This window comes from Oncorhynchus keta, chromosome 19, assembly GCF_023373465.1.
Source record: "Oncorhynchus keta strain PuntledgeMale-10-30-2019 chromosome 19, Oket_V2, whole genome shotgun sequence".
Lineage (NCBI taxonomy): Eukaryota > Metazoa > Chordata > Actinopteri > Salmoniformes > Salmonidae > Oncorhynchus > Oncorhynchus keta.
Genome location: NC_068439.1, coordinates 19,959,148 through 19,983,852, shown reverse-complemented (window position 1 = coordinate 19,983,852; position 24,705 = coordinate 19,959,148). Strand labels below are relative to the sequence as shown.

The 24,705-nt window shown below is 51.0% G+C and overlaps 1 protein-coding gene across 1 annotated transcript in view; it reads right to left on the bottom strand.

The window, feature by feature from the left end:
- The window catches only part of pex1 (peroxisomal biogenesis factor 1), a 37,020-nt gene that overhangs the window by 7,355 nt on the left and 4,960 nt on the right, over window positions 1–24,705 (bottom strand). The window contains exons 10-19 of the mRNA XM_052469987.1: window positions 24,517–24,649; window positions 24,181–24,277; window positions 23,920–24,090; window positions 23,644–23,798; window positions 7,899–8,085; window positions 4,971–5,137; window positions 4,512–4,646; window positions 4,102–4,166; window positions 3,866–4,008; window positions 943–1,046 (exon numbers count right to left, since the gene is read on the bottom strand). Coding sequence (XP_052325947.1) covers window positions 943–1,046; window positions 3,866–4,008; window positions 4,102–4,166; window positions 4,512–4,646; window positions 4,971–5,137; window positions 7,899–8,085; window positions 23,644–23,798; window positions 23,920–24,090; window positions 24,181–24,277; window positions 24,517–24,649 — 1,357 coding nt within the window. The remainder of the gene's footprint in view (window positions 1–942; window positions 1,047–3,865; window positions 4,009–4,101; window positions 4,167–4,511; window positions 4,647–4,970; window positions 5,138–7,898; window positions 8,086–23,643; window positions 23,799–23,919; window positions 24,091–24,180; window positions 24,278–24,516; window positions 24,650–24,705) is intronic.

Below are 24,705 nucleotides of genomic sequence, written 5' to 3'. Positions count from 1 at the left end.
GGTCAGGAGGGGGACAGTAGAGACTATATAGGACTGAGTGTGGTCAGGAGGGGGACAGTAGAGACTATATAGGACTGAGTGTGGTCAGGAGGGGGACAGTAGAGACTATATAAAACTGAGTGTAGTCAGGAGGGGGACAGTAGACTATATAGGACTGAGTGTGGTCAGGAGGGGGACAGTAGAGACTATATAGGACTGAGTGTGGTCAGGAGGGGGACAGTAGAGACTATATAGGACTGAGTGTGGTCCAGACCTGGTCAGGAGGGGGACAGTAGAGACTATATAGGACTGAGTGTGGTCAGGAGGGGGACAGTAGACTATATAGGACTGAGTGTGGTCAGGAGGGGGACAGTAGACTATATAGGACTGAGTGTGGTCAGGAGGGGGACAGTAGACTATATAGGACTGAGTGTGGTCAGGAGGGGGACAGTAGACTATATAGGACTGAGTGTGGTCAGGAGGGGGACAGTAGACTATATATATATGCCATTTAGCAGACGCTTTTATCCAAAGCGACTTACAGTCATGTGTGCATACATTCTACGTATGGGTGGTCCCGGGAATCGAACCCACTACCCTGGCGTTACAAGCGCCATGCTCTACCAACTGAGCTACAGAAGGACTGAGTGTGGTCCAGACCTGGTCAGGAGGGGGACAGTAGAGACTATATAGGACTGAGTGTGGTCAGGAGGGGGACAGTAGACTATATAGGACTGAGTGTGGTCAGGAGGGGGACAGTAGAGACTATATAGGACTGAGTGTGGTCAGGAGGGGGACAGTAGAGACTATATAGGACTGAGTGTGGTCCAGACCTGGTCAGGAGGGGGACAGTAGACTATATAGGACTGAGTGTGGTCAGGAGGGGGACAGTAGAGACTATATAAAACTGAGTGTAGTCAGGAGGGGGACAGTAGACTATATAGGACTGAGTGTGGTCCAGACCTGGTCAGGAGGGGGACAGTAGAGAGACTTGTCCAGGCGGCCAGGCCTCAGCAGGGCAGGGTCTATCAAGTCTGGACGACTAGTGGCAGCCAGGACATACACACCTGGACACAAGCGCGCACACACATACACAAACACATACACACACACATACATACACACATACATAGAGAGGGAAACATAAGACAAGCAAACCGCTAAGCAAAAGGAACATTACTCACTAAAATGATTGTACTGTTCATTTGTCTAAATATATAACAATTTTAAGTATATCATAAATCTAAATCAAGCCGACTAAGCAAAGCCTAATGGAATGGGCCAAAAGCTAGTAGGATGGATAGATTAAATCAAAGTTTGTCACATCACATGCGCCGAATACAACAGGTGTAAACCTTACAGTGAAATGCTTACTTACAGGCTCTAACCAATGGTGCCAAAAAAAGAGGTGTGTGTGTGTGTGTGTGTGTGTGTGTGTGTGTGTGTGTGTGTGTGTAGGTAAGTAAAATAAATAAAACAACAGTAGAAAGACATTTGAAAAAAAGAGTAGTAAAGGGTATATACAGACACCTGTTAGTCAGGCTTATTGAGGTAGTATGTACATGTAGGGATCGTTACAGTGACTATGCACATATGATGAACAGAGTAGCGGAAGCATAAAAAGTGGGGTTGGCGGGTGGTGGGACACAATGCAGATAGCCCGGTTAGCCAGTGTTGCTTGCCTCAAAGCGAGCATAGAAGTGATTTAGCTCGTCTGGTAGGCTCGTGTCACTGGGCAGCTCGCGGCTGTGGTTCCCTTTGTAGTCTGTAATAGTTTGCAAGCCCTGCCACATCCGACGAGAGTCGGAGCCGGTGTAGTGTGATTCAATCTTAGACCTGTATTGACGCTTTGCCTGTTTGATGGTTCATCACAGGGCATAGCAGGATTTCTTGTAAGCTTCCGGGTTAGAGTCCCGCACCTTGAAAGAGGCAGCTATACCCTTTAGCTCAGTGCGAATGGTGCCTGTAATCCATGGGTGATTCGTCCCCTGTGTAGGGACTGGGATAGATAGGGTGCTAACCCTGGGTGATTCGTCCCCTGTGTAGGGACTGGGATAGATAGGGCGCTAACCTTGAGTGCTGCGTCCCCTGTGTAGGGACTGGGATAGATAGGGTGCTAACCCTGGGTGATTCGTCCCCTGTGTAGGGACTGGGATAGATAGGGTGCTAACCCTGGGTGCTGCATCCCTTGTTTTAGGGACTGGGATAGATAGGGTGCTAACCCTGGGTGCTGCATCCCTTGTTTTAGGGACTGGGATAGATAGGGTGCTAACGCTGGGTGATGCGTCCCCTGTGTAGGGACTGGGATAGATAGGGTGCTAACGCTGGGTGCTGCGTGCCCTGTGTAGGGACTGGGATAGATAGGGTGCTAACGCTGGGTGATGCGTCCCCTGTGTAGGGACTGGGATAGATAGGGTGCTAACGCTGGGTGATGCGTCCCCTGTGTAGGGACTGGGATAGATAGGGTGCTAACCCTGGGTGCTGCGTGCCCTGTGTAGGGACTGGGATAGATAGGGTGCTAACGCTGGGTGATGCGTCCCCTGTGTAGGGACTGGGATAGATAGGGTGCTAACGCTGGGTGATGCGTCCCCTGTGTAGGGACTGGGATAGATAGGGTGCTAACGCTGGGTGATGAGTCCCCTGTGTAGGGACTGGGATAGATAGGGTACTAACCCTGGGTGCTGCGTCCCCTGTGTAGGGACTGGGATAGATAGGGTACTAACCCTGGGTGCTGCATCCCCTGTGTAGGGACTGGGATAGATAGGGTGCTAACCCTGGGTGCTGCATCCCTTGTTTTAGGGACTGGGATAGATAGGGTGCTAACCCTGGGTGCTGCATCCCTTGTTTTAGGGACTGGGATAGATAGGGTGCTAACCCTGGGTGCTGCGTGCCCTGTGTAGGGACTGGGATAGATAGGGTGCTAACCCTGGGTGCTGCGTGCCCTGTGTAGGGACTGGGATAGATAGGGTGCTAACCCTGGGTGCTGCGTGCCCTGTGTAGGGACTGGGATAGATAGGGTGCTAACCCTGGGTGCTGCATTTCCTGTGTAGGGACTGGGATAGATAGGGTGCTAACGCTGGGTGATGAGTCCCCTGTGTAGGGACTGGGATAGATAGGGTACTAACCCTGGGTGCTGCGTCCCCTGTGTAGGGACTGGGATAGATAGGGTACTAACCCTGGGTGCTGCATCCCCTGTGTAGGGACTGGGATAGATAGGGTGCTAACCCTGGGTGCTGCATCCCTTGTTTTAGGGACTGGGATAGATAGGGTGCTAACCCTGGGTGCTGCATCCCTTGTTTTAGGGACTGGGATAGATAGGGTGCTAACCCTGGGTGCTGCGTGCCCTGTGTAGGGACTGGGATAGATAGGGTGCTAACCCTGAGTGCTGCGTGCCCTGTGTAGGGACTGGGATAGATAGGGTGCTAACCCTGGGTGCTGCGTGCCCTGTGTAGGGACTGGGATAGATAGGGTGCTAACCCTGGGTGCTGCATTTCCTGTGTAGGGACTGGGATAGATAGGGTGCTAACCCTGGGTGCTGCGTGCCCTGTGTAGGGACTGGGATAGATAGGGTACTAACCCTGGGTGCTGCGTCCCCTGTGTAGGGACTGGGATAGATAGGGTACTAACCCTGGGTGCTGCATCCCTTGTTTTAGGGACTGGGATAGATAGGGTACTAACCCTGGGTGCTGCGTGCCCTGTGTAGGGACTGGGATAGATAGGGTACTAACCCTGGGTGCTGCGTGCCCTGTTAATTTGTCTAAATATATTTAAAAAATGAAAGTATATCATAAAACTAAATCAAGCCGACTAAGCAAAGCCTAATGAAATGTATGTTAAACATATGACAGCAGTGTCTGTTCTAGATGCCGCCCTCCTCTCTCCGTACCCTGTAGTCCCTCCACCCCATCCAGCTGGGTCAGTAGCTGGTTGACCACCCGGTCAGTGACCCCGGTGTTGTCGTGACCCCTCCTGGGTGCCAAGGAGTCAAACTCATCAAAGAACAGGATGCAGGGCTTAGCAGCCTGGGCTCTGCAGGGGAACAGAAACACATAGTATAGGTTAACACTACACCAGCACAGTTTGTAGCTATGGTTACAGTATTGTGTAGCAAAGTGCACACACCTCTGGAAGACGTCTCTGACAGCCTGCTCACTGGCTCCAATGTACTTGCTGAGGAGTTCGGGACCCTGAAAACAGCATTAAAAACACACTCATATGCGACTCAATGAAACCACGCAACAATAAGTTCCCCGTGTTAACACTCACCATGTATTCTTGTATTAGAACGTATTTCAATCAATCAAATGTATTTCTAAAGCCCTTTTTATATCAGCAGATCTCTCAAAGTGCTGTACAGAAACCTGGCCTTTAAGCATTTATATATCTAGTCACCGATACTGGGGCTGTGAACACAATTGGCACCCTATTCCCTACATAGTGCACTACTACCCTATGGTCCCTGGTCAAAAGTAGTGCACTATATAGGCAATAGGGTGCGATTTGAAACGGGTCCTGGTACATTTCAAACCCACCTTGATACTGATGAAGTTCATCCCACTCTCCTTGGCCACGGCACCAGCCAGCAGGGTTTTCCCAGTGCCTGGAGCGCCGTACAGCAGAAGTCCTGAGCGCTGCCGGATGGGAAGGCTGGAGAAGAGCACCGGATACTGGAACATACAAAGACTGACATGAGTGGGAGATGGGCGACTATCCAATAACACACCAAGTACCTCATATCAAATTCTATAGGCGAACAGCTCCACCAAAGCTCTGAGACAAGGTTCAACAGCAGCACCTATTAATGGTTTCATCCAACCTGTCCTGTATACTGTATAACCTGGGTAAGTAATTGAGAAACATTTTTCTGGTACAATAACAACCTGGTCTTCCTGTGAGATTTGTACTGACCTGATCCCAGATCATAGTCACGCTCACTATAGGAGTTAGCAAGACAACACACACAGATCTGGGACCAGGCGAGTGATATTCACCTTGGCCGGTAGCAGAATGGTGTCCATGAGTAACTGGCGTACTTGATGCAGTCCCCCTACCCTCTCAAGGCCTGCACCACTGGGGCTCTGCAGCTGAGCCCCCCACAGAGTGGGAGGGGTGAAGCCCTTCAGAGCCTGCACAAAATCCCTCCACGACAGACACACTCCTGGGATGAGGAGAAGACACAGACAGAGTATACGACGTTACAATAAGGACAGCATAAGGACTGATTCTCATTTCAATGGACAACCAAGTACAGTACTCTATTACTGTAGTCATTGCATTTGATAACCATGTGTTGTTCATTTTGTCTTAGTGGTTTGTGATTGAAGTTGGGAGATATGTGTTATGGTTTTGGTGTGACTGAAATATCTATAGCCTTTGTTTACTAATTCAAGGTCATTTTTAGGAATCAGAAGGATGCCACAAACAGAGAGTTTTATATTTGGGCCCAAAGCTAGCAGGATAGATAGATAGGGTACTAACCCTGGGTGCTGTGTCCCCTGTGTAGGGAATGGGATAGATAGGGTACTAACCCTGGGAGCTGTGTCCCCTGTGTAGGGAATGGGATTGATAGGGTACTAACCCTGGGCGTTGTGTCCCCTGTGTAGGGAATGGGATAGATAGGGTACTAACCCTGGGTGCTGTGTCCCCTGTGTAGGGAATGGGATAGATAGGGTACTAACCCTGGGCGTTGTGTCCCCTGTGTAGGGAATGGGATAGACAGGGTACTAACCCTGGGCATTGTGTCCCCTGTGTAGGGAATGGGATAGATAGGGTACTAACCCTGGGTGCTGTGTCCCCTGTGTAGGGAATGGGATTGATAGGGTACTAACCCTGGGCATTGTGTCCCCTGTGTAGGGTATGGGACAGACAGGGTACTAACCCTGGGCGTTGTGTCCCCTGTGTAGGGTATGGGACAGACAGGGTACTAACCCTGGGCATTGTGTCCCCTGTGTAGGGTATGGGACAGACAGGGTACTAACCCTGGGCATTGTGTCCCCTGTGTAGAGAATGGGATAGATAGGGTACTAACCCTGGGTGCTGTGTCCCCTGTCTAGGGAATGGGATAGATAGGGTACTAACCCTGGGTGTTGTGTCCCCTGTCTAGGGTATGGGATAGATAGGGTACTAACCCTGGGTGTTGTGTCCCCTGTCTAGGGAATGGGATAGATAGGGTACTAACCCTGGGTGTTGTGTCCCCTGTCTAGGGAATGGGATAGATAGGGTACTAACCCTGGGCGTTGTGTCCCCTGTCTAGGGAATGGGATAGATAGGGTACTAACCCTGGGTGTTGTGTCCCCTGTGTAGAGAATGGGATAGATAGGGTACTAACCCTGGGCGTTGTGTCCCCTGTCTAGGGAATGGGATAGATAGGGTACTAACCCTGGGTGTTGTGTCCCCTGTGTAGGGAATGGGATAGATGGGGTACTAACCCTGGGTGTTGTGTCCCCTGTCTAGGGAATGGGATAGATAGGGTACTAACCCTGGGTGTTGTGTCCCCTGTCTAGGGAATGGGATAGATAGGGTACTAACCCTGGGCGTTGTGTCCCCTGTCTAGGGAATGGGATAGATAGGGTACTAACCCTGGGTGTTGTGTCCCCTGTGTAGGGAATGGGATAGATGGGGTACTAACCCTGGGTGTTGTGTCCCCTGTCTAGGGAATGGGATAGATAGGGTACTAACCCTGGGCGTTGTGTCCCCTGTCTAGGGAATGGGATAGATAGGGTACTAACCCTGGGTGTTGTGTCCCCTGTGTAGAGAATGGGATAGATTTTTATTTATTTATTTTACCAGGCAAGTTGACTGAGAACACGTTCTCATTTACAGCAATGACCTGGGGAATAGTTACAGCCCTGTGTAGGGACTGGAATAGATAGGTTACTAACCCTGGGTGCTGCATGCCCTTGTGTAGGGACTGGAATAGATTGGGTGCTGCATGCACAGGGCAGGGACTGGAATAGATAGGTTACTAACCCTGGGTGCTGCATGTCCTGTGCAGGGACTGGAATAGATAGGTTACTAACCCTGGGTGCTGCGTGCCCTGTGTAGGGATTGGAATAGATAAGTTACCAACCCTGGGTGCTGCGTGCTCTGTGTAGGGACTGGAATAGATAAGTTACTAACCCTGGGTGCTGCATGCCCTGTGTAGGGACTGGAATAGATAGGTTACTAACCCTGGGTGCTGCATGCCCTGTGCAGGGACTGGAATAGATAGGTTACGAACCCTGGGTGCTGCGTGCCCTGTGTAGGGACTGGAATAGATAGGTTACTAACCCTGGGTGCTGCGTGCCCTGTGTAGGGATTGGAATAGATAAGTTACCAACCCTGGGTGCTGCGTGCTCTGTGTAGGGACTGGAATAGATAAGTTACCAACCCTGGGTGCTGCGTGCCCTGTGTAGGGACTGGAATAGATAAGTTACCAACCCTGGGTGCTGCGTGCCCTGTGTAGGGATTGGAATAGATAAGTTACCAACCCTGGGTGCTGCGTGCTCTGTGTAGGGATTGGAATAGATAAGTTACCAACCCTGGGTGCTGCGTGCTCTGTGTAGGGATTGGAATAGATAAGTTACCAACCCTGGGTGCTGCGTGCTCTGTGTAGGGATTGGAATAGATAAGTTACCAACCCTGGGTGCTGCGTGCCCTGTGTAGGGATTGGAATAGATAAGTTACCAACCCTGGGTGCTGCGTGCCCTGTGTAGGGACTGGAATAGATAAGTTACTAACCCTGGGTGCTGCATGCCCTGTGTAGGGACTGGAATAGATAAGTTACCAACCCTGGGTGCTGCGTGCCCTGTGTAGGGACTGGAATAGATAGGTTACTAACCCTGGGTGCTGCATGCCCTGTGCAGGGACTGGAATAGATAGGTTACTAACCCTGGGTGCTGCGTCCCCTGTGTAGGGACTGGAATAGATAGGTTACTAACCCTGGCTGCTGCGTGCCCTGTGTAGGGCGTTGGCATGGATGGCCCTCTCTAGCAGCAGGGCCAGGTCACGGGGCAGGTAGCCCTCTGTTTCCTTGGCAATAATCCCCAGGTCGAGCGTGTGTAGGGTCTCCTTGGATACAGCAGTCTTACTGAGGATCAGACAGCGCAGGATCTCTCCTCTCTGGGCCTGACAGGCAGACAACACAGTCACAATACATATCAAATCTAATCTAATTTTACTTGCCACATTCTACATAAACATCAGGTGTTGACTAACAGTGAAATGCTTACTTACAGGTCCTTTTCCAGAAAATATATATATTTTTAAATGCTACGCTTACAGATGGTCCACATGAACTGTTTACAGATGGTCCACATGAACTGTTTACAGATGGTCCACATGAACTGTTTACAGATGGTCCACATGAACTGTTTACAGATGGTCCACATGAACTGTTTACAGATGGTCCACATTAACTGTTTACAGATGGTCCACATTAACTGTTTACAGATGGTCCACATTAACTGTTTACAGATGGTCCACATTAACTGTCTGGCATAATTATTATCACAAAGGTGAAGATGACGCCTTTGCACAAATGACTTGACAGTCACAAAGCGAGACATAACTATGTAATACACATTATTAGAATGATACATGTAGCAACAAAGACCCTGTCCACGTAGCAACAAAGACCCTGTCCACGTAGCAACAAAGACACTGTCCACGTAGCAACAAAGACACTGTCCACGTAGCAACAAAGACCCTGTCCACGTAGCAACAAAGACACTGTCCACGTAGCAACAAAGACACTGTCCACGTAGCAACAAAGACACTGTCCATGTAGCAACAAAGACACTGTCCATGTAGCAACAAAGACACTGTCCATGTAGCAACAAAGACACTGTCCATGTAGCAACAAAGACACTGTCCATGTCGCAACAAAGACACTGTCCATGTCGCAACAAAGACACTGTCCTGTCCATGTCGCAACAAAGACACTGTCCTGTCCATGTCGCAACAAAGACACTGTCCTGTCCATGTCGCAACAAAGACACTGTCCTGTCCATGTCGCAACAAAGACACTGTCCTGTCCATGTCGCAACAAAGACACTCCTGTCCATGTCGCAACAAAGACACTCCTGTCCACGTCGCAACAAAGACACTCCTGTCCACGTCGCAACAAAGACACTCCTGTCCACGTCGCAACAAAGACACTCCTGTCCACGTCGCAACAAAGACACTCCTGTCCACGTCGCAACAAAGACACTGTCCACGTCGCAACAAAGACACTGTCCACGTCGCAACAAAGACACTGTCCACGTCGCAACAAAGACACTGTCCACGTCGCAACAAAGACACTGTCCACGTCGCAACAAAGACACTGTCCACGTCGCAACAAAGACACTGTCCACGTCGCAACAAAGACACTGTCCACGTCGCAACAAAGACACTGTCCACGTCGCAACAAAGACACTGTCCACGTCGCAACAAAGACACTGTCCACGTAGCAACAAAGACACTGTCCACGTAGCAACAAAGACACTGTGCACGTAGCAACAAAGACACTGTCCACGTAGCAACAAAGACACTGTCCACGTAGCAACAAAGACCCTGTCCACGTAGCAACAAAGACCCTGTCCTGTCCATGTAGCAACAAAGACCCTGTCCTGTCCATGTAGCAACAAAGACACTGTCCATGTCGCAACAAAGACACTGTCCATGTAGCAACAAAGACACTGTCCATGTAGCAACAAAGACACTGTCCATGTAGCAACAAAGACCCTGTCCTGTCCATGTAGCAACAAAGACACTGTCCATGTCGCAACAAAGACACTGTCCATGTAGCAACAAAGACACTGTCCATGTAGCAACAAAGACACTGTCCATGTAGCAACAAAGACCCTGTCCTGTCCATGTAGCAACAAAGACCCTGTCCATGTCGCAACAAAGACACTGTCCACGTAGCAACAAAGACACTGTCCACGTAGCAACAAAGACACTGTCCACGTAGCAACAAAGACACTGTCCACGTAGCAACAAAGACGCTGTCCACGTAGCAACAAAGACGCTGTCCACGTAGCAACAAAGACGCTGTCCACGTAGCAACAAAGACGCTGTCCACGTAGCAACAAAGACGCTGTCCACGTAGCAACAAAGACGCTGTCCACGTAGCAACAAAGACGCTGTCCACGTAGCAACAAAGACGCTGTCCACGTAGCAACAAAGACGCTGTCCACGTAGCAACAAAGACGCTGTCCACGTAGCAGCAAAGACGCTGTCCACGTAGCAACAAAGACGCTGTCCACGTAGCAACAAAGACGCTGTCCACGTAGCAACAAAGACACTGTCCACGTAGCAACAAAGACGCTGTCCACGTAGCAACAAAGACCCTGTCCACGTAGCAACAAAGACCCTGTCCTGTCCATGTAGGAACAAAGACACTGTCCATGTCGCAACAAAGACGCTGTCCATGTAGCAACAAAGACGCTGTCCATGTAGCAACAAAGACGCTGTCCATGTAGCAACAAAGACGCTGTCCATGTAGCAACAAAGACGCTGTCCATGTAGCAACAAAGACGCTGTCCATGTAGCAACAAAGACGCTGTCCATGTAGCAACAAAGACGCTGTCCATGTAGCAACAAAGACGCTGTCCATGTAGCAACAAAGACGCTGTCCATGTAGCAACAAAGACGCTGTCCATGTAGCAACAAAGACGCTGTCCATGTAGCAACAAAGACGCTGTCCATGTAGCAACAAAGACGCTGTCCATGTAGCAACAAAGACGCTGTCCATGACGCTGTCCACGTAGCAACAAAGACGCTGTCCACGTAGCAACAAAGACGCTGTCCACGTAGCAACAAAGACGCTGTCCACGTAGCAACAAAGACGCTGTCCACGTAGCAACAAAGACGCTGTCCACGTAGCAACAAAGACACTGTCCACGTAGCAACAAAGACCCTGTCCACGTAGCAACAAAGACCCTGTCCTGTCCATGTAGGAACAAAGACACTGTCCATGTCGCAACAAAGACGCTGTCCATGTAGCAACAAAGACGCTGTCCATGTAGCAACAAAGACGCTGTCCATGTAGCAACAAAGACGCTGTCCATTTAGCAACAAAGACGCTGTCCATGTAGCAACAAAGACGCTGTCCATGTAGCAACAAAGACGCTGTCCATGTAGCAACAAAGACGCTGTCCATGTAGCAACAAAGACGCTGTCCATGTAGCAACAAAGACGCTGTCCATGTAGCAACAAAGACGCTGTCCATGTAGCAACAAAGACGCTGTCCATGTAGCAACAAAGACGCTGTCCATGACGCTGTCCACGTAGCAACAAAGACGCTGTCCACGTAGCAACAAAGACGCTGTCCACGTAGCAACAAAGACGCTGTCCACGTAGCAACAAAGACGCTGTCCACGTAGCAACAAAGACGCTGTCCACGTAGCAACAAAGACGCTGTCCACGTAGCAACAAAGACGCTGTCCACGTCGCAACAAAGACGCTGTCCACGTCGCAACAAAGACGCTGTCCACGTCGCAACAAAGACACTGTCCACGTCGCAACAAAGACACTGTCCACGTCGCAACAAAGACACTGTCCACGTCGCAACAAAGACACTGTCCACGTCGCAACAAAGACACTTTCCACGTCGCAACAAAGACACTGTCCACGTCGCAACAAAGACACTGTCCACGTCGCAACAAAGACACTGTCCACGTCGCAACAAAGACACTGTCCACGTCGCAACAAAGACACTGTCCACGTCGCAACAAAGACACTGTCCACGTCGCAACAAAGACACTGTCCACGTCGCAACAAAGACACTGTCCACGTCGCAACAAAGACACTGTCCACGTCGCAACAAAGACACTGTCCACGTCGCAACAAAGACGCTGTCCACGTAGCAACAAAGACGCTGTCCACGTAGCAACAAAGACGCTGTCCACGTAGCAACAAAGACGCTGTCCACGTAGCAACAAAGACGCTGTCCACGTAGCAGCAAAGACGCTGTCCACGTAGCAACAAAGACGCTGTCCACGTAGCAACAAAGACGCTGTCCACGTAGCAACAAAGACACTGTCCACGTAGCAACAAAGACGCTGTCCACGTAGCAACAAAGACCCTGTCCATGTAGCAACAAAGACCCTGTCCTGTCCATGTAGGAACAAAGACACTGTCCATGTCGCAACAAAGACGCTGTCCATGTAGCAACAAAGACGCTGTCCATGTAGCAACAAAGACGCTGTCCATGTAGCAACAAAGACGCTGTCCATGTAGCAACAAAGACGCTGTCCATGTAGCAACAAAGACGCTGTCCATGTAGCAACAAAGACGCTGTCCATGTAGCAACAAAGACGCTGTCCATGTAGCAACAAAGACGCTGTCCATGTAGCAACAAAGACGCTGTCCATGTAGCAACAAAGACGCTGTCCATGTAGCAACAAAGACGCTGTCCATGTAGCAACAAAGACGCTGTCCATGTAGCAACAAAGACGCTGTCCATGTAGCAACAAAGACGCTGTCCATGTAGCAACAAAGACGCTGTCCATGACGCTGTCCACGTAGCAACAAAGACGCTGTCCACGTAGCAACAAAGACGCTGTCCACGTAGCAACAAAGACGCTGTCCACGTAGCAACAAAGACGCTGTCCACGTAGCAACAAAGACGCTGTCCACGTAGCAACAAAGACACTGTCCACGTAGCAACAAAGACCCTGTCCACGTAGCAACAAAGACCCTGTCCTGTCCATGTAGGAACAAAGACACTGTCCATGTCGCAACAAAGACGCTGTCCATGTAGCAACAAAGACGCTGTCCATGTAGCAACAAAGACGCTGTCCATGTAGCAACAAAGACGCTGTCCATTTAGCAACAAAGACGCTGTCCATGTAGCAACAAAGACGCTGTCCATGTAGCAACAAAGACGCTGTCCATGTAGCAACAAAGACGCTGTCCATGTAGCAACAAAGACGCTGTCCATGTAGCAACAAAGACGCTGTCCATGTAGCAACAAAGACGCTGTCCATGTAGCAACAAAGACGCTGTCCATGTAGCAACAAAGACGCTGTCCATGACGCTGTCCACGTAGCAACAAAGACGCTGTCCACGTAGCAACAAAGACGCTGTCCACGTAGCAACAAAGACGCTGTCCACGTAGCAACAAAGACGCTGTCCACGTAGCAACAAAGACGCTGTCCACGTAGCAACAAAGACGCTGTCCACGTAGCAACAAAGACGCTGTCCACGTAGCAACAAAGACGCTGTCCACGTAGCAACAAAGACGCTGTCCACGTCGCAACAAAGACGCTGTCCACGTCGCAACAAAGACGCTGTCCACGTCCGCAACAAAGACACTGTCCACGCCGCAACAAAGACACTGTCCACGTCGCAACAAAGACACTGTCCACGTCGCAACAAAGACACTGTCCACGTCGCAACAAAGACACTTTCCACGTCGCAACAAAGACACTGTCCACGTCGCAACAAAGACACTGTCCACGTCGCAACAAAGACACTGTCCACGTCGCAACAAAGACACTGTCCACGTCGCAACAAAGACACTGTCCACGTCGCAACAAAGACACTGTCCACGTCGCAACAAAGACACTGTCCACGTCGCAACAAAGACACTGTCCACGTCGCAACAAAGACACTGTCCACGTCGCAACAAAGACACTGTCCACGTCGCAACAAAGACGCTGTCCACGTAGCAACAAAGACACTGTCCTGTCCACGTAGCAACAAAGACACTGTCCTGTCCACGTAGCAACAAAGACCCTGTCCACGTAGCAACAAAGACACTGTCCTGTCCACGTAGCAACAAAGACACTGTCCTGTCCACGTAGCAACAAAGACACTGTCCTGTCCACGTAGCAACAAAGACACTGTCCTGTCCACGTAGCAACAAAGACACTGTCCTGTCCACGTAGCAACAAAGACACTGTCCTGTCCACGTAGCAACAAAGACCCTGTCCACATAGCAACAAAGACCCTGTCCACGTAGCAACAAAGACCCTGTCCACGTAGCAACAAAGACACTGTCCACGTAGCAACAAAGACACTGTCCACGTAGCAACAAAGACCCTGTCCATGTAGCAACAAAGACCCTGTCCTGTCCATGTAGCAACAAAGACACTGTCCACGTAGCAACAAAGACGCTGTCCACGTAGCAACAAAGACACTGTCCTGTCCACGTAGCAACAAAGACACTGTCCTGTCCACGTAGCAACAAAGACCCTGTCCACGTAGCAACAAAGACACTGTCCTGTCCACGTAGCAACAAAGACACTGTCCTGTCCACGTAGCAACAAAGACACTGTCCTGTCCACGTAGCAACAAAGACCCTGTCCTGTCCACGTAGCAACAAAGACCCTGTCCACATAGCAACAAAGACCCTGTCCACGTAGCAACAAAGACCCTGTCCACGTAGCAACAAAGACCCTGTCCACGTAGCAACAAAGACCCTGTCCACGTAGCAACAAAGACCCTGTCCACGTAGCAACAAAGACCCTGTCCACGTAGCAACAAAGACCCTGTCCACGTAGCAACAAAGACACTGTCCTGTCCACGTAGCAACAAAGACACTGTCCTGTCCACGTAGCAACAAAGACACTGTCCTGTCCACGTAGCAACAAAGACACTGTCCTGTCCACGTAGCAACAAAGACACTGTCCTGTCCACGTAGCAACAAAGACACTGTCCTGTCCACGTAGCAACAAAGACACTGTCCTGTCCACGTAGCAACAAAGACACTGTCCTGTCCACGTAGCAACAAAGACCCTGTCCAGTCCACGTAGCAACAAAGACCCTGTCCACGTAGCAACAAAGACCCTGTCCACGTAGCAACAAAGACCCTGTCCACGTAGCAACAAAGACCCTGTCCACGTAGCAACAAAGACCCTGTCCACGTAGCAACAAAGACCCTGTCCACGTAGCAACAAAGACCCTGTCCACGTAGCAACAAAGACACTGTCCTGTCCACGTAGCAACAAAAGACCCTGTCCTGTCCATGTAGCAACAAAGACCCTGTCCTGTCCATGTAGCAACAAAGACCCTGTCCTGTCCATGTAGCAACAAAGACGCTGTCCACGTCGCAACAAAGACGCTGTCCACGTCGCAACAAAGACGCTGTCCACGTCGCAACAAAGACACTGTCCACGTCGCAACAAAGACACTGTCCACGTCGCAACAAAGACACTGTCCACGTCGCAACAAAGACACTGTCCACGTAGCAACAAAGACACTGTCCACGTAGCAACAAAGACACTGTCCACGTAGCAACAAAGACACTGTCCACGTAGCAACAAAGACCCTGTCCATGTAGCAACAAAGACCCTGTCCTGTCCATGTAGCAACAAAGACCCTGTCCTGTCCATGTAGCAACAAAGACACTGTCCACGTCGCAACAAAGACACTGTCCACGTCGCAACAAAGACACTGTCCACGTCGCAACAAAGACACTGTCCACGTCGCAACAAAGACACTGTCCACGTAGCAACAAAGACACTGTCCACGTAGCAACAAAGACACTGTCCACGTAGCAACAAAGACACTGTCCACGTAGCAACAAAGACACTGTCCACGTCGCAACAAAGACACTGTCCACGTCGCAACAAAGACACTGTCCACGTAGCAACAAAGACACTGTCCACGTCGCAACAAAGACACTGTCCACGTCGCAACAAAGACACTGTCCACGTCGCAACAAAGACACGGTCCACGTCGCAACAAAGACACTGTCCACGTCGCAACAAAGACACTGTCCACGTCGCAACAAAGACACTGTCCACGTCGCAACAAAGACACTGTCCACGTAGCAACAAAGACACTGTCCACGTAGCAACAAAGACACTGTCCACGTAGCAACAAAGACACTGTCCACGTAGCAACAAAGACCCTGTCCATGTAGCAACAAAGACCCTGTCCTGTCCATGTAGCAACAAAGACCCTGTCCTGTCCATGTAGCAACAAAGACACTGTCCACGTCGCAACAAAGACACTGTCCACGCGCAACAAAGACACTGTCCTGTCAACAAAGACACTGTCCACGTAGCAACAAAGACCCTGTCCACGTAGCAACAAAGACACTGTCCACGTAGCAACAAAGACACTGTCCACGTGACACTGTCCACGTAGCAACAAAGACACTGTCCACGTAGCAACAAAGACCCTGTCCATGTAGCAACAAAGACCCTGTCCTGTCCACGTAGCAACAAAGACACTGTCCACGTCGCAACAAAGACGCTGTCCACGTAGCAACAAAGACGCTGTCCACGTAGCAACAAAGACGCTGTCCACGTAGCAACAAAGACGCTGTCCACGTAGCAACAAAGACGCTGTCCACGTACGCTGTCCACAAACAAAGACGCTGTCCACGTCAACAAAGACGCTGTCCACAAACAAAGACGCTGTCCACGTGGCAACAAAGACGCTGTCCACGTAGCAACAAAGACGCTGTCCACGTGCAACAAAGACACGTCCACGTAGCAACAAAGACGCTGTCCACGTCAACAAAGACGCTGTCCACGCAGCAACAAAGACGCTGTCCACGTAGCAACAAAGACCCTGTCCACGTAGCAACAAAGACCCTGTCCACGTAGCAACAAAGACCCTGTCCACGTAGCAACAAAGACCCTGTCCACGTAGCAACAAAGACACTGTCCACGTAGCGACAAAGACCCTGTCCTGTCCACGTAGCGACAAAGACCCTGTCCACGTAGCAACAAAGACACTGTCCACGTAGCAACAAAGACCCTGTCCTGTCCACTTAGCGACAAAGACCCTGTCCTGTCCACGTCGCGACAAAGACGCTGTCCACGTCGCGACAAAGACGCTGTCCACGTAGCGACAAAGACGCTGTCCACGTAGCGACAAAGACGCTGTCCACGTAGCGACAAAGACGCTGTCCACGTAGCGACAAAGACGCTGTCCACGTAGCGACAAAGACGCTGTCCACGTCGCGACAAATACGCTGTCCACGTCGCGACAAAGACGCTGTCCACGTCGCGACAAAGACGCTGTCCACGTCGCGACAAAGACGCTGTCCACGTCGCGACAAAGACGCTGTCCACGTCGCGACAAAGACGCTGTCCACGTCGCGACAAAGACGCTGTCCACGTCGCGACAAAGACGCTGTCCACGTCGCGACAAAGACGCTGTCCACGTCGCGACAAAGACGCTGTCCACGTCGCGACAAAGACGCTGTCCACGTCGCGACAAAGACGCTGTCCACGTAGCGACAAAGACGCTGTCCACGTAGCGACAAAGACGCTGTCCACGTAGCGACAAAGACGCTGTCCACGTCGCGACAAAGACGCTGTCCACGTCGCGACAAAGACGCTGTCCACGTCGCGACAAAGACGCTGTCCACGTCGCGACAAAGACGCTGTCCACGTCGCGACAAAGACGCTGTCCACGTAGCGACAAAGACGCTGTCCACGTAGCGACAAAGACGCTGTCCACGTAGCGACAAAGACGCTGTCCACGTAGCGACAAAGACCCTGTCCACGTAGCGACAAAGACGCTGTCCACGTCGCGACAAAGACGCTGTCCACAAAGACGCGTCCACGTCGCGACAAAGACGCTGTCCACGTCGCGACAAAGACGCTGTCCACGCGACAAAGACGCTGTCCACGTCGCGACAAAGACGCTGTCCACGTCGCGACAAAGACGCTGTCCACGTAGCGACAAAGACGCTGTCCACGTAGCGACAAAGACGCTGTCCACGTCGCGACAAAGACGCTGTCCACGTCGCGACAAAGACGCTGTCCACGTCGCGACAAAGACGCTGTCCACGTCGCGACAAAGACGCTGTCCACGTCGCGACAAAGACGCTGTCCACGTAGCGACAAAGACGCTGTCCACGTAGCGACAAAGACCCTGTCCACGTAGCGACAAAGACCCTGTCCACGTAGCGACAAAGACGCTGTCCACGTAGCGACAAAGACCCTGTCCACGTAGCGACAAAGACCCTGTCCACGTAGCGACAAAGACCCTGTCCACGTAGCGACAAAGACCCTGTCCACGTAGCGACAAAGACCCTGTCCACGTAGCGACAAAGACCCTGTCCACGTAGCGACAAAGACCCTGTCCACGTAGCGACAAAGACCCTGTCCACGTAGCGACAAAGACCCTGTCCACGTAGCGACAAAGACCCTGTCCACGTAGCGACAAAGACCCTGTCCACGTAGCGACAAAGACCCTGTCCACGTAGCGACAAAGACCCTGTCCACGTAGCGACAAAGACACTGTCCACGTAGCGACAAAGACACTGTCCACGTAGCGACAAAGACACTGTCCACGTAGCGACAAAGACACTGTCCACGTAGCGACAAAGACACTGTCCACGTAGCGACAAAGACACTGTCCACGTAGCGACAAAGACACTGTCCACGTAGCGACAAAGACACTGTCCACGTAGCGACAAAGACACTGTCCACGTAGCGACAAAGACACTGTCCACGTAGCGACAAAGACACTGTCCACGTAGCGACAAAGACACTGTCACGTAGCGACAAAGACACTGTCCACGTAGCGACAAAGACACTGTCCACGTAGCGACAAAGACACTGTCCACGTAGCGACAAAGACACTGTCCACGTAGCGACAAAGACACTGTCCACGTAGCGACAAAGACACTGTCCACGTAGCGACAAAGACACTGTCCACGTAGCGACAAAGACACTGTCCACGTAGCGACAAAGACACTGTCCACGTAGCGACAAAGACACTGTCCACGTAGCGACAAAGACACTGTCCACGTAGCGACAAAGACACTGTCCACGTAGCGACAAAGACACTGTCCACGTAGCGACAAAGACACTGTCCACGTAGCGACAAAGACACTGTCCACGTAGCGACAAAGACACTGTCCACGTAGCGACAAAGACACTGTCCACGTAGCGACAAAGACACTGTCCACGTAGCGACAAAGACACTGTCCTGTCCACGTAGCGACAAAGACACTGTCCTGTCCACGTAGCAACAAAGACACTGTCCACGTAGCAACAAAGACACTGTCCACGTAGCAACAAAGACACTGTCCACGTAGCAACAAAGACACTGTCCACGTAGCAACAAAGACACTGTCCACGTAGCAACAAAGACACTGTCCACGTAGCAACAAAGACACTGTCCATGTAGCAACAAAGACGACACTGTCCATGTAGCAACAAAGACGACACTGTCCATGTAGCAACAAAGACGACACTGTCCTGTCCATGTAGCAACAAAGACACTGACATGTCCATGTAGCAACAAAGACACTGTCCTGTCCATGAACGACAATGACACTGTCCTGTCCATGAACGACAAAGACACTGTCCTGTCCATGAACGACAAAGACACTGTCCTGTCCATGAACGACAAAGACACTGTCCTGTCCATGAACGACAAAGACACTGTCCTGTCCATGAACGACAAAGACACTGTCCTGTCCATGAACGACAAAGACACTGTCCTGTCCATGAACGACAAAGACACTGTCCTGTCCATGAACGACAAAGACACTGTCCTGTCCATGAACGACAAAGACACTGTCCTGTCCATGAACGACAAAGACACTATCATGTCCATGAACGACAAAAACACTGTCCTGTCCATGAACGACAAAGACACTTTCATGTCCATGAACGACAAAGACACTGTCCTGCCCATGAACGACAAAGACACTATCATGTCCATGAACGACAAAGACACTGTCCTGTCCATGAACGACAAAGACACTGTCCTGTCCATGAACGACAAAGACACTGTCCTGTCCATGAACGACAAAGACACTGTCCTGTCCATGAACGACAAAGACACTGTCCTGTCCATGAACGACAAAGACACTATCATGTCCATGAACGACAAAGACACTATCATGTCCATGAACGACAAAGACACTGTCCTGTCCATGAACGACAATGACACTGTCCTGTCCATGAACGACAAAGACACTGTCCTGTCCATGTACGACAAAGACACATTTACATTTACATTTAAGTCATTTAGCAGACGCTCTTATCCAGAGCGACTTACAAATTGGTGCATTCACCTTATGACATCCAGTGGAACAGTCACTTTACAATAGTGCATCTAAATCTTAAAGGGGGGGTGAGAAGGATTACTTATCCTATCCTAGGTATTCCTTAAAGAGGTGGGGTTTCAGGTGTCTCCGGAAGGTGGTGATTGACTCCGCTGTCCTGGCGTCGTGAGGGTGTTTGTTCCACCATTGGGGGGCCAGAGCAGCGAACAGTTTTGACTGGGCTGAGCGGGAACTGTACTTCCTCAGTGGTAGGGAGGCGAGCAGGCCAGAGGTGGATGAACGCAGTGCCCTTGTTTGGGTGTAGGGCCTGATCAGAGCCGTAGGCAAGCACCATGGTCTTGTAGCGGATGCGAGCTTCAACTGGAAGCCAGTGGAGAGAGCGGAGGAGCGGGGTGACGTGAGAGAACTTGGGAAGGTTGAACACCAGACGGGCTGCGGCGTTCTGGGAGCCCAGCCAACAGCGAGTTGCAGTAATCCAGACGGGAGATGACAAGTGCCTGGATTAGGACCTGCGCCGTTTCCTGTGTGAGGCAGGGTCGTACTCTGCGGATGTTGTAGAGCATGAACCTACAGGAACGGGCCACCGCCTTGATGTTAGTTGAGAACGACAGGGTGTTGTCCAGGATCACGCCAAGGTTCTTAGCGCTCTGGGAGGAGGACACAATGGAGTTGTCAACCGTGATGGCGAGATCATGGAACGGGCAGTCCTTCCCCGGGAGGAAGAGCAGCTCAGTCTTGCCGAGGTTCAGCTTGAGGTGGTGATCCGTCATCCACACTGATATGTCTGCCAGACATGCAGAGATGCGATTCGCCAACTGGTCATCAGAAGGGGAAAGGAGAAGATTAATTGTGTGTCTCTGCATAGCAATGATAGGAGAGACCATGTGAGGTTATGACAGAGCCAAGTGACTTGGTGTATAGCGAGAATAGGAGAGGGCCTAGAACAGAGCCCTGGGGGACACCAGTGGTGAGAGCGCGTGGTGAGGAGACAGATTTTCGCCACGCCACCTGGTAGGAGCGACCTGTCAGGTAGGACGCAATCCAAGCGTGGGCCGCGCCGGAGATGCCCAACTCAGAGAGGGTGGAGAGGAGGATCTGATTGTTCACAGTATCGAAGGCAGCCGATAGGTCTAGAAGGATGAGAGCAGAGGAGAGAGAGTTAGCTTTAGCGGTGCGGAGCGCCTCCGTGATACAGAGAAGAGCAGTCTCAGTTGAATGACTAGTCTTGAAACCTGACTGATTTGGATCAAGAAGGTCATTCTGAGAGAGATAGCGGGAGAGCTGGCCAAGGACGGCACGTTCAAGAGTTTTGGAGAGAAAAGAAAGAAGGGATACTGGTCTGTAGTTGTTGACATCGGAGGGATCGAGTGTAGGTTTTTTCAGAAGGGGTGCAACTCTCGCTCTCTTGAAGACGGAAGGGACGTAGCCAGCGGTCAGGGATGAGTTGATGAGCAAGGTGAGGTAAGGGAGAAGGTCTCCGGAAATGGTCTGGAGAAGAGAGGAGGGGATAGGGTCAAGCAGGCAGGTTGTTGGGCGGCCGGCCGTCACAAGACGCAAGATTTCATCTGGAGAGAGAGGGGAGAAAGAGGTCAGAGCACAGGGTAGGGCAGTGTGAGCAGAACCAGCGGTGTCGTTTGACTTAGCAAAAGAGGATCGGATGTCGTCGACTTTCTTTTCAAAATGGTTGACGAAGTCATCTGCAGAGAGGGAGGAGGGGGGGGAGGGGGAGGAGGATTCAGGAGGGAGGAGAAGGTGGCAAAGAGCTTCCTAGGGTTAGAGGCAGAAGCTTGGAATTTAGAGTGGTAGAAAGTGGCTTTAGCAGCAGAGACAGAAGAGGAAAATGTAGAGAGGAGGGAGCGAAAGGATGCCAGGTCCGCAGGGGAGGCGAGTTTTCCTCCATTTCCGCTCGGCTGCCCGGAGCCCTGTTCTGTGAGCTCGCAATGAGTCGTCGAGCCACGGAGCGGGAGGGAGGACCGAGCCGGCCTGGAGGATAGGGGGCATAGAGAGTCAAAGGATGCAGAAAGGGAGGAGAGGAGGGTTGAGGAGGCAGAATCAGGAGATAGGTTGGAGAAGGTTTGAGCAGAGGGAAGAGATGATAGGATGGAAGAGGAGAGAGTAGCGGGGAGAGAGAGTGAAGGTTAGGACGGCGCGATACCATCCGAGTAGGGGCAGTGTGGGAAGTGTTGGATGAGAGCGAGAGGGAAAAGGATACAAGGTAGTGGTCGGAGACTTGGAGGGGAGTTGCAATGAGGTTGGTGGAAGAACAGCATCTAGTAAAGATGAGGTCGAGCGTATTGCCTGCCTTGTGAGTAGGGGGAAGGTGAGAGGGTGAGGTCAAAAGAGGAGAGGAGTGGAAAGAAGGAGGCAGAGAGGAATGAGTCAAAGGTAGACGTGGGAAGGTTAAAGTCGCCCAGAACTGTGAGAGGTGAGCCGTCCTCAGGAAAGGAGCTGATCAAGACATCAAGCTCATTGATGAACTCTCCGAGGGGACCTGGAGGGCGATAAATGATAAGGATGTTAAGCTTGAAAGGGCTGGTAACTGTGACAGCATGAAATTCAAAGGAGGCGATGACCAATTGGGAGAGATGAGGATCCCGGTGCCACCACCCCGCTGACCAGAAGCTCTCGGGGTGTGCGAGAACACGTGGGCGGACGAAGAGAGAGCAGTAGGAGTAGCAGTGTTATCTGTGGTGATCCATGTTTCCGTCAGTGCCAAGAAGTCGAGGGACTGGAGGGAGGCATAGGCTGAGATGAACTCTGCCTTGTTGGCCACAGATCGGCAGTTCCATAGGCTACCGGAGACCTGGAACTCCACGTGGGTCGTGCGCGCTGGGACCACCAGATTAGGGTGGCCGCGGCCACGCGGTGTGGAGCGTTTGTATGGTCTGTGCAGAGAGGAGAGAACAGGGATAGACAGACACATAGTTGACAGGCTACAGAAGAGGCTACGCTAATGCAACACGATCATGTCCATGAACGACAAAGACACAAACATGTCCATGAACGACAAAGACACTATCATGTCCATGAACGACAAAGACACGATCATGTCCATGAACGACAAAGACACTATCATGTCCATGAACGACAAAGACACTATCATGTCCATGAACGACAAAGACACTATCATGTCCATGAACGACAAAGACACGATCATGTCCATGAACGACAAAGACACGAACATGTCCATGAACGACAAAGACACGAACATGTCCATGAACGACAAAGACACGAACATGTCCATGAACGACAAAGACACGATCATGTCCATGAACGACAAAGACACGAACATGTCCATGAACGACAAAGACACGAACATGTCCATGAACGACAAAGACACGAACATGTCCATGAACGACAAAGACACGAACATGTCCATGAACGACAAAGACACTATCATGTCCATGAACGACAAAGACACTATCGTGTCCATGAACGACAAAGACTATCATGTCCATGAACGACAAAGACACTGTCCTGTCCAAGAATGACAAAGATACTGTCATGTCCAATAAATATTAATTCAGTTACTTCTTGCTCATTTGCTGGTAAGACAAAATAGATATTTCAGAGAATTAGCAACCAGCGCAAAGTCAAGCTGGATAAATGGATGTTATTCTCCCCCGATGCTAACCTGAGCCATTAAAGGTAGAAATGCTAAACTGACCCAAAATCAGCACAGAGGGGCAACTTGACCCTACCCCAGTTACCTGATCAGGAGGCTGGATGTGTATGAAGCCCTGGAGGAAGTGGGAGCCCTGCACCTCCCTGAGTGACGGGTGGAGGGAATGTTCACTGTGACTGCTGACGACCAGAGACACCAGGCTGGAGCGCACCACCACGTCATGTACCATGTCCCTTAGACCTGGACAACACACACAGGGAGGGGTCACAACACACACACAGATATTAGATGTCTATGAACAAGAAACACACACACACACGGACGTGTATATGGACACACACAGAGTTGTGTAGTATCATACTCTGGGCAATGTGCAGCCTTAGCAGAGCCTCTGGTCCGTGTTCATGTTCCGGTGAGGTCGGTGCCCCCGTCACATGATCCAGGTCATCCAGCAGGACCACAGAGGGCTGTCTCCACACCGCCTGTTCAAAAACCTCTTCCAATATCTGCCTCACGGTCTCTGCTCTCTTCCCTGCAGAACATTATACAACAACACTGTATCATCATGGTCAAAAATAAACAAGTCACCACAGACACAATAAGTGAAAGGTCCAACTCCCACCTTTCAGCTTTTTGCAGTCAACCACCTCCACATGAGCATCCAGGTCCTCCATAGTTTTCCTACAAAGAGCTCTGGAGAGTGCCGTCTTCCCACTTCCCTGTGAGGGAATACAAAACACACACGGGACAGTCACACCAATGCTCATAGTCCACAATCTGATTGAGTGGGTCACTACAGCTGGCAGTGGTATCTGTTTTAACCTACATATAAGCCCTTAATATCAAGATAAAACTGTTTTAACTCAATGTGATCTGACTTGGACATTCAGATCATGTCAGAATCAGTCCTGCTGATTTCTGGGAAAGATTGACAGGATGACAGGAGGTCAGAGGATACCCTGGTCCCTGTGATGAGTAGGGCTCCGCCCCGGAGGCCCCGGCCGGTGGACACCAGCTCCCAGGAGAGAGGCCGTCTCATCAGGCTGTGGGAGAGGAAGTCAAACCCCGTCCTGATCAGCTCCTCCACACCACTGGGGACAGCACAAGAGGAGAACACAGGTCACATCATGGCAGGGCAGTGACACAC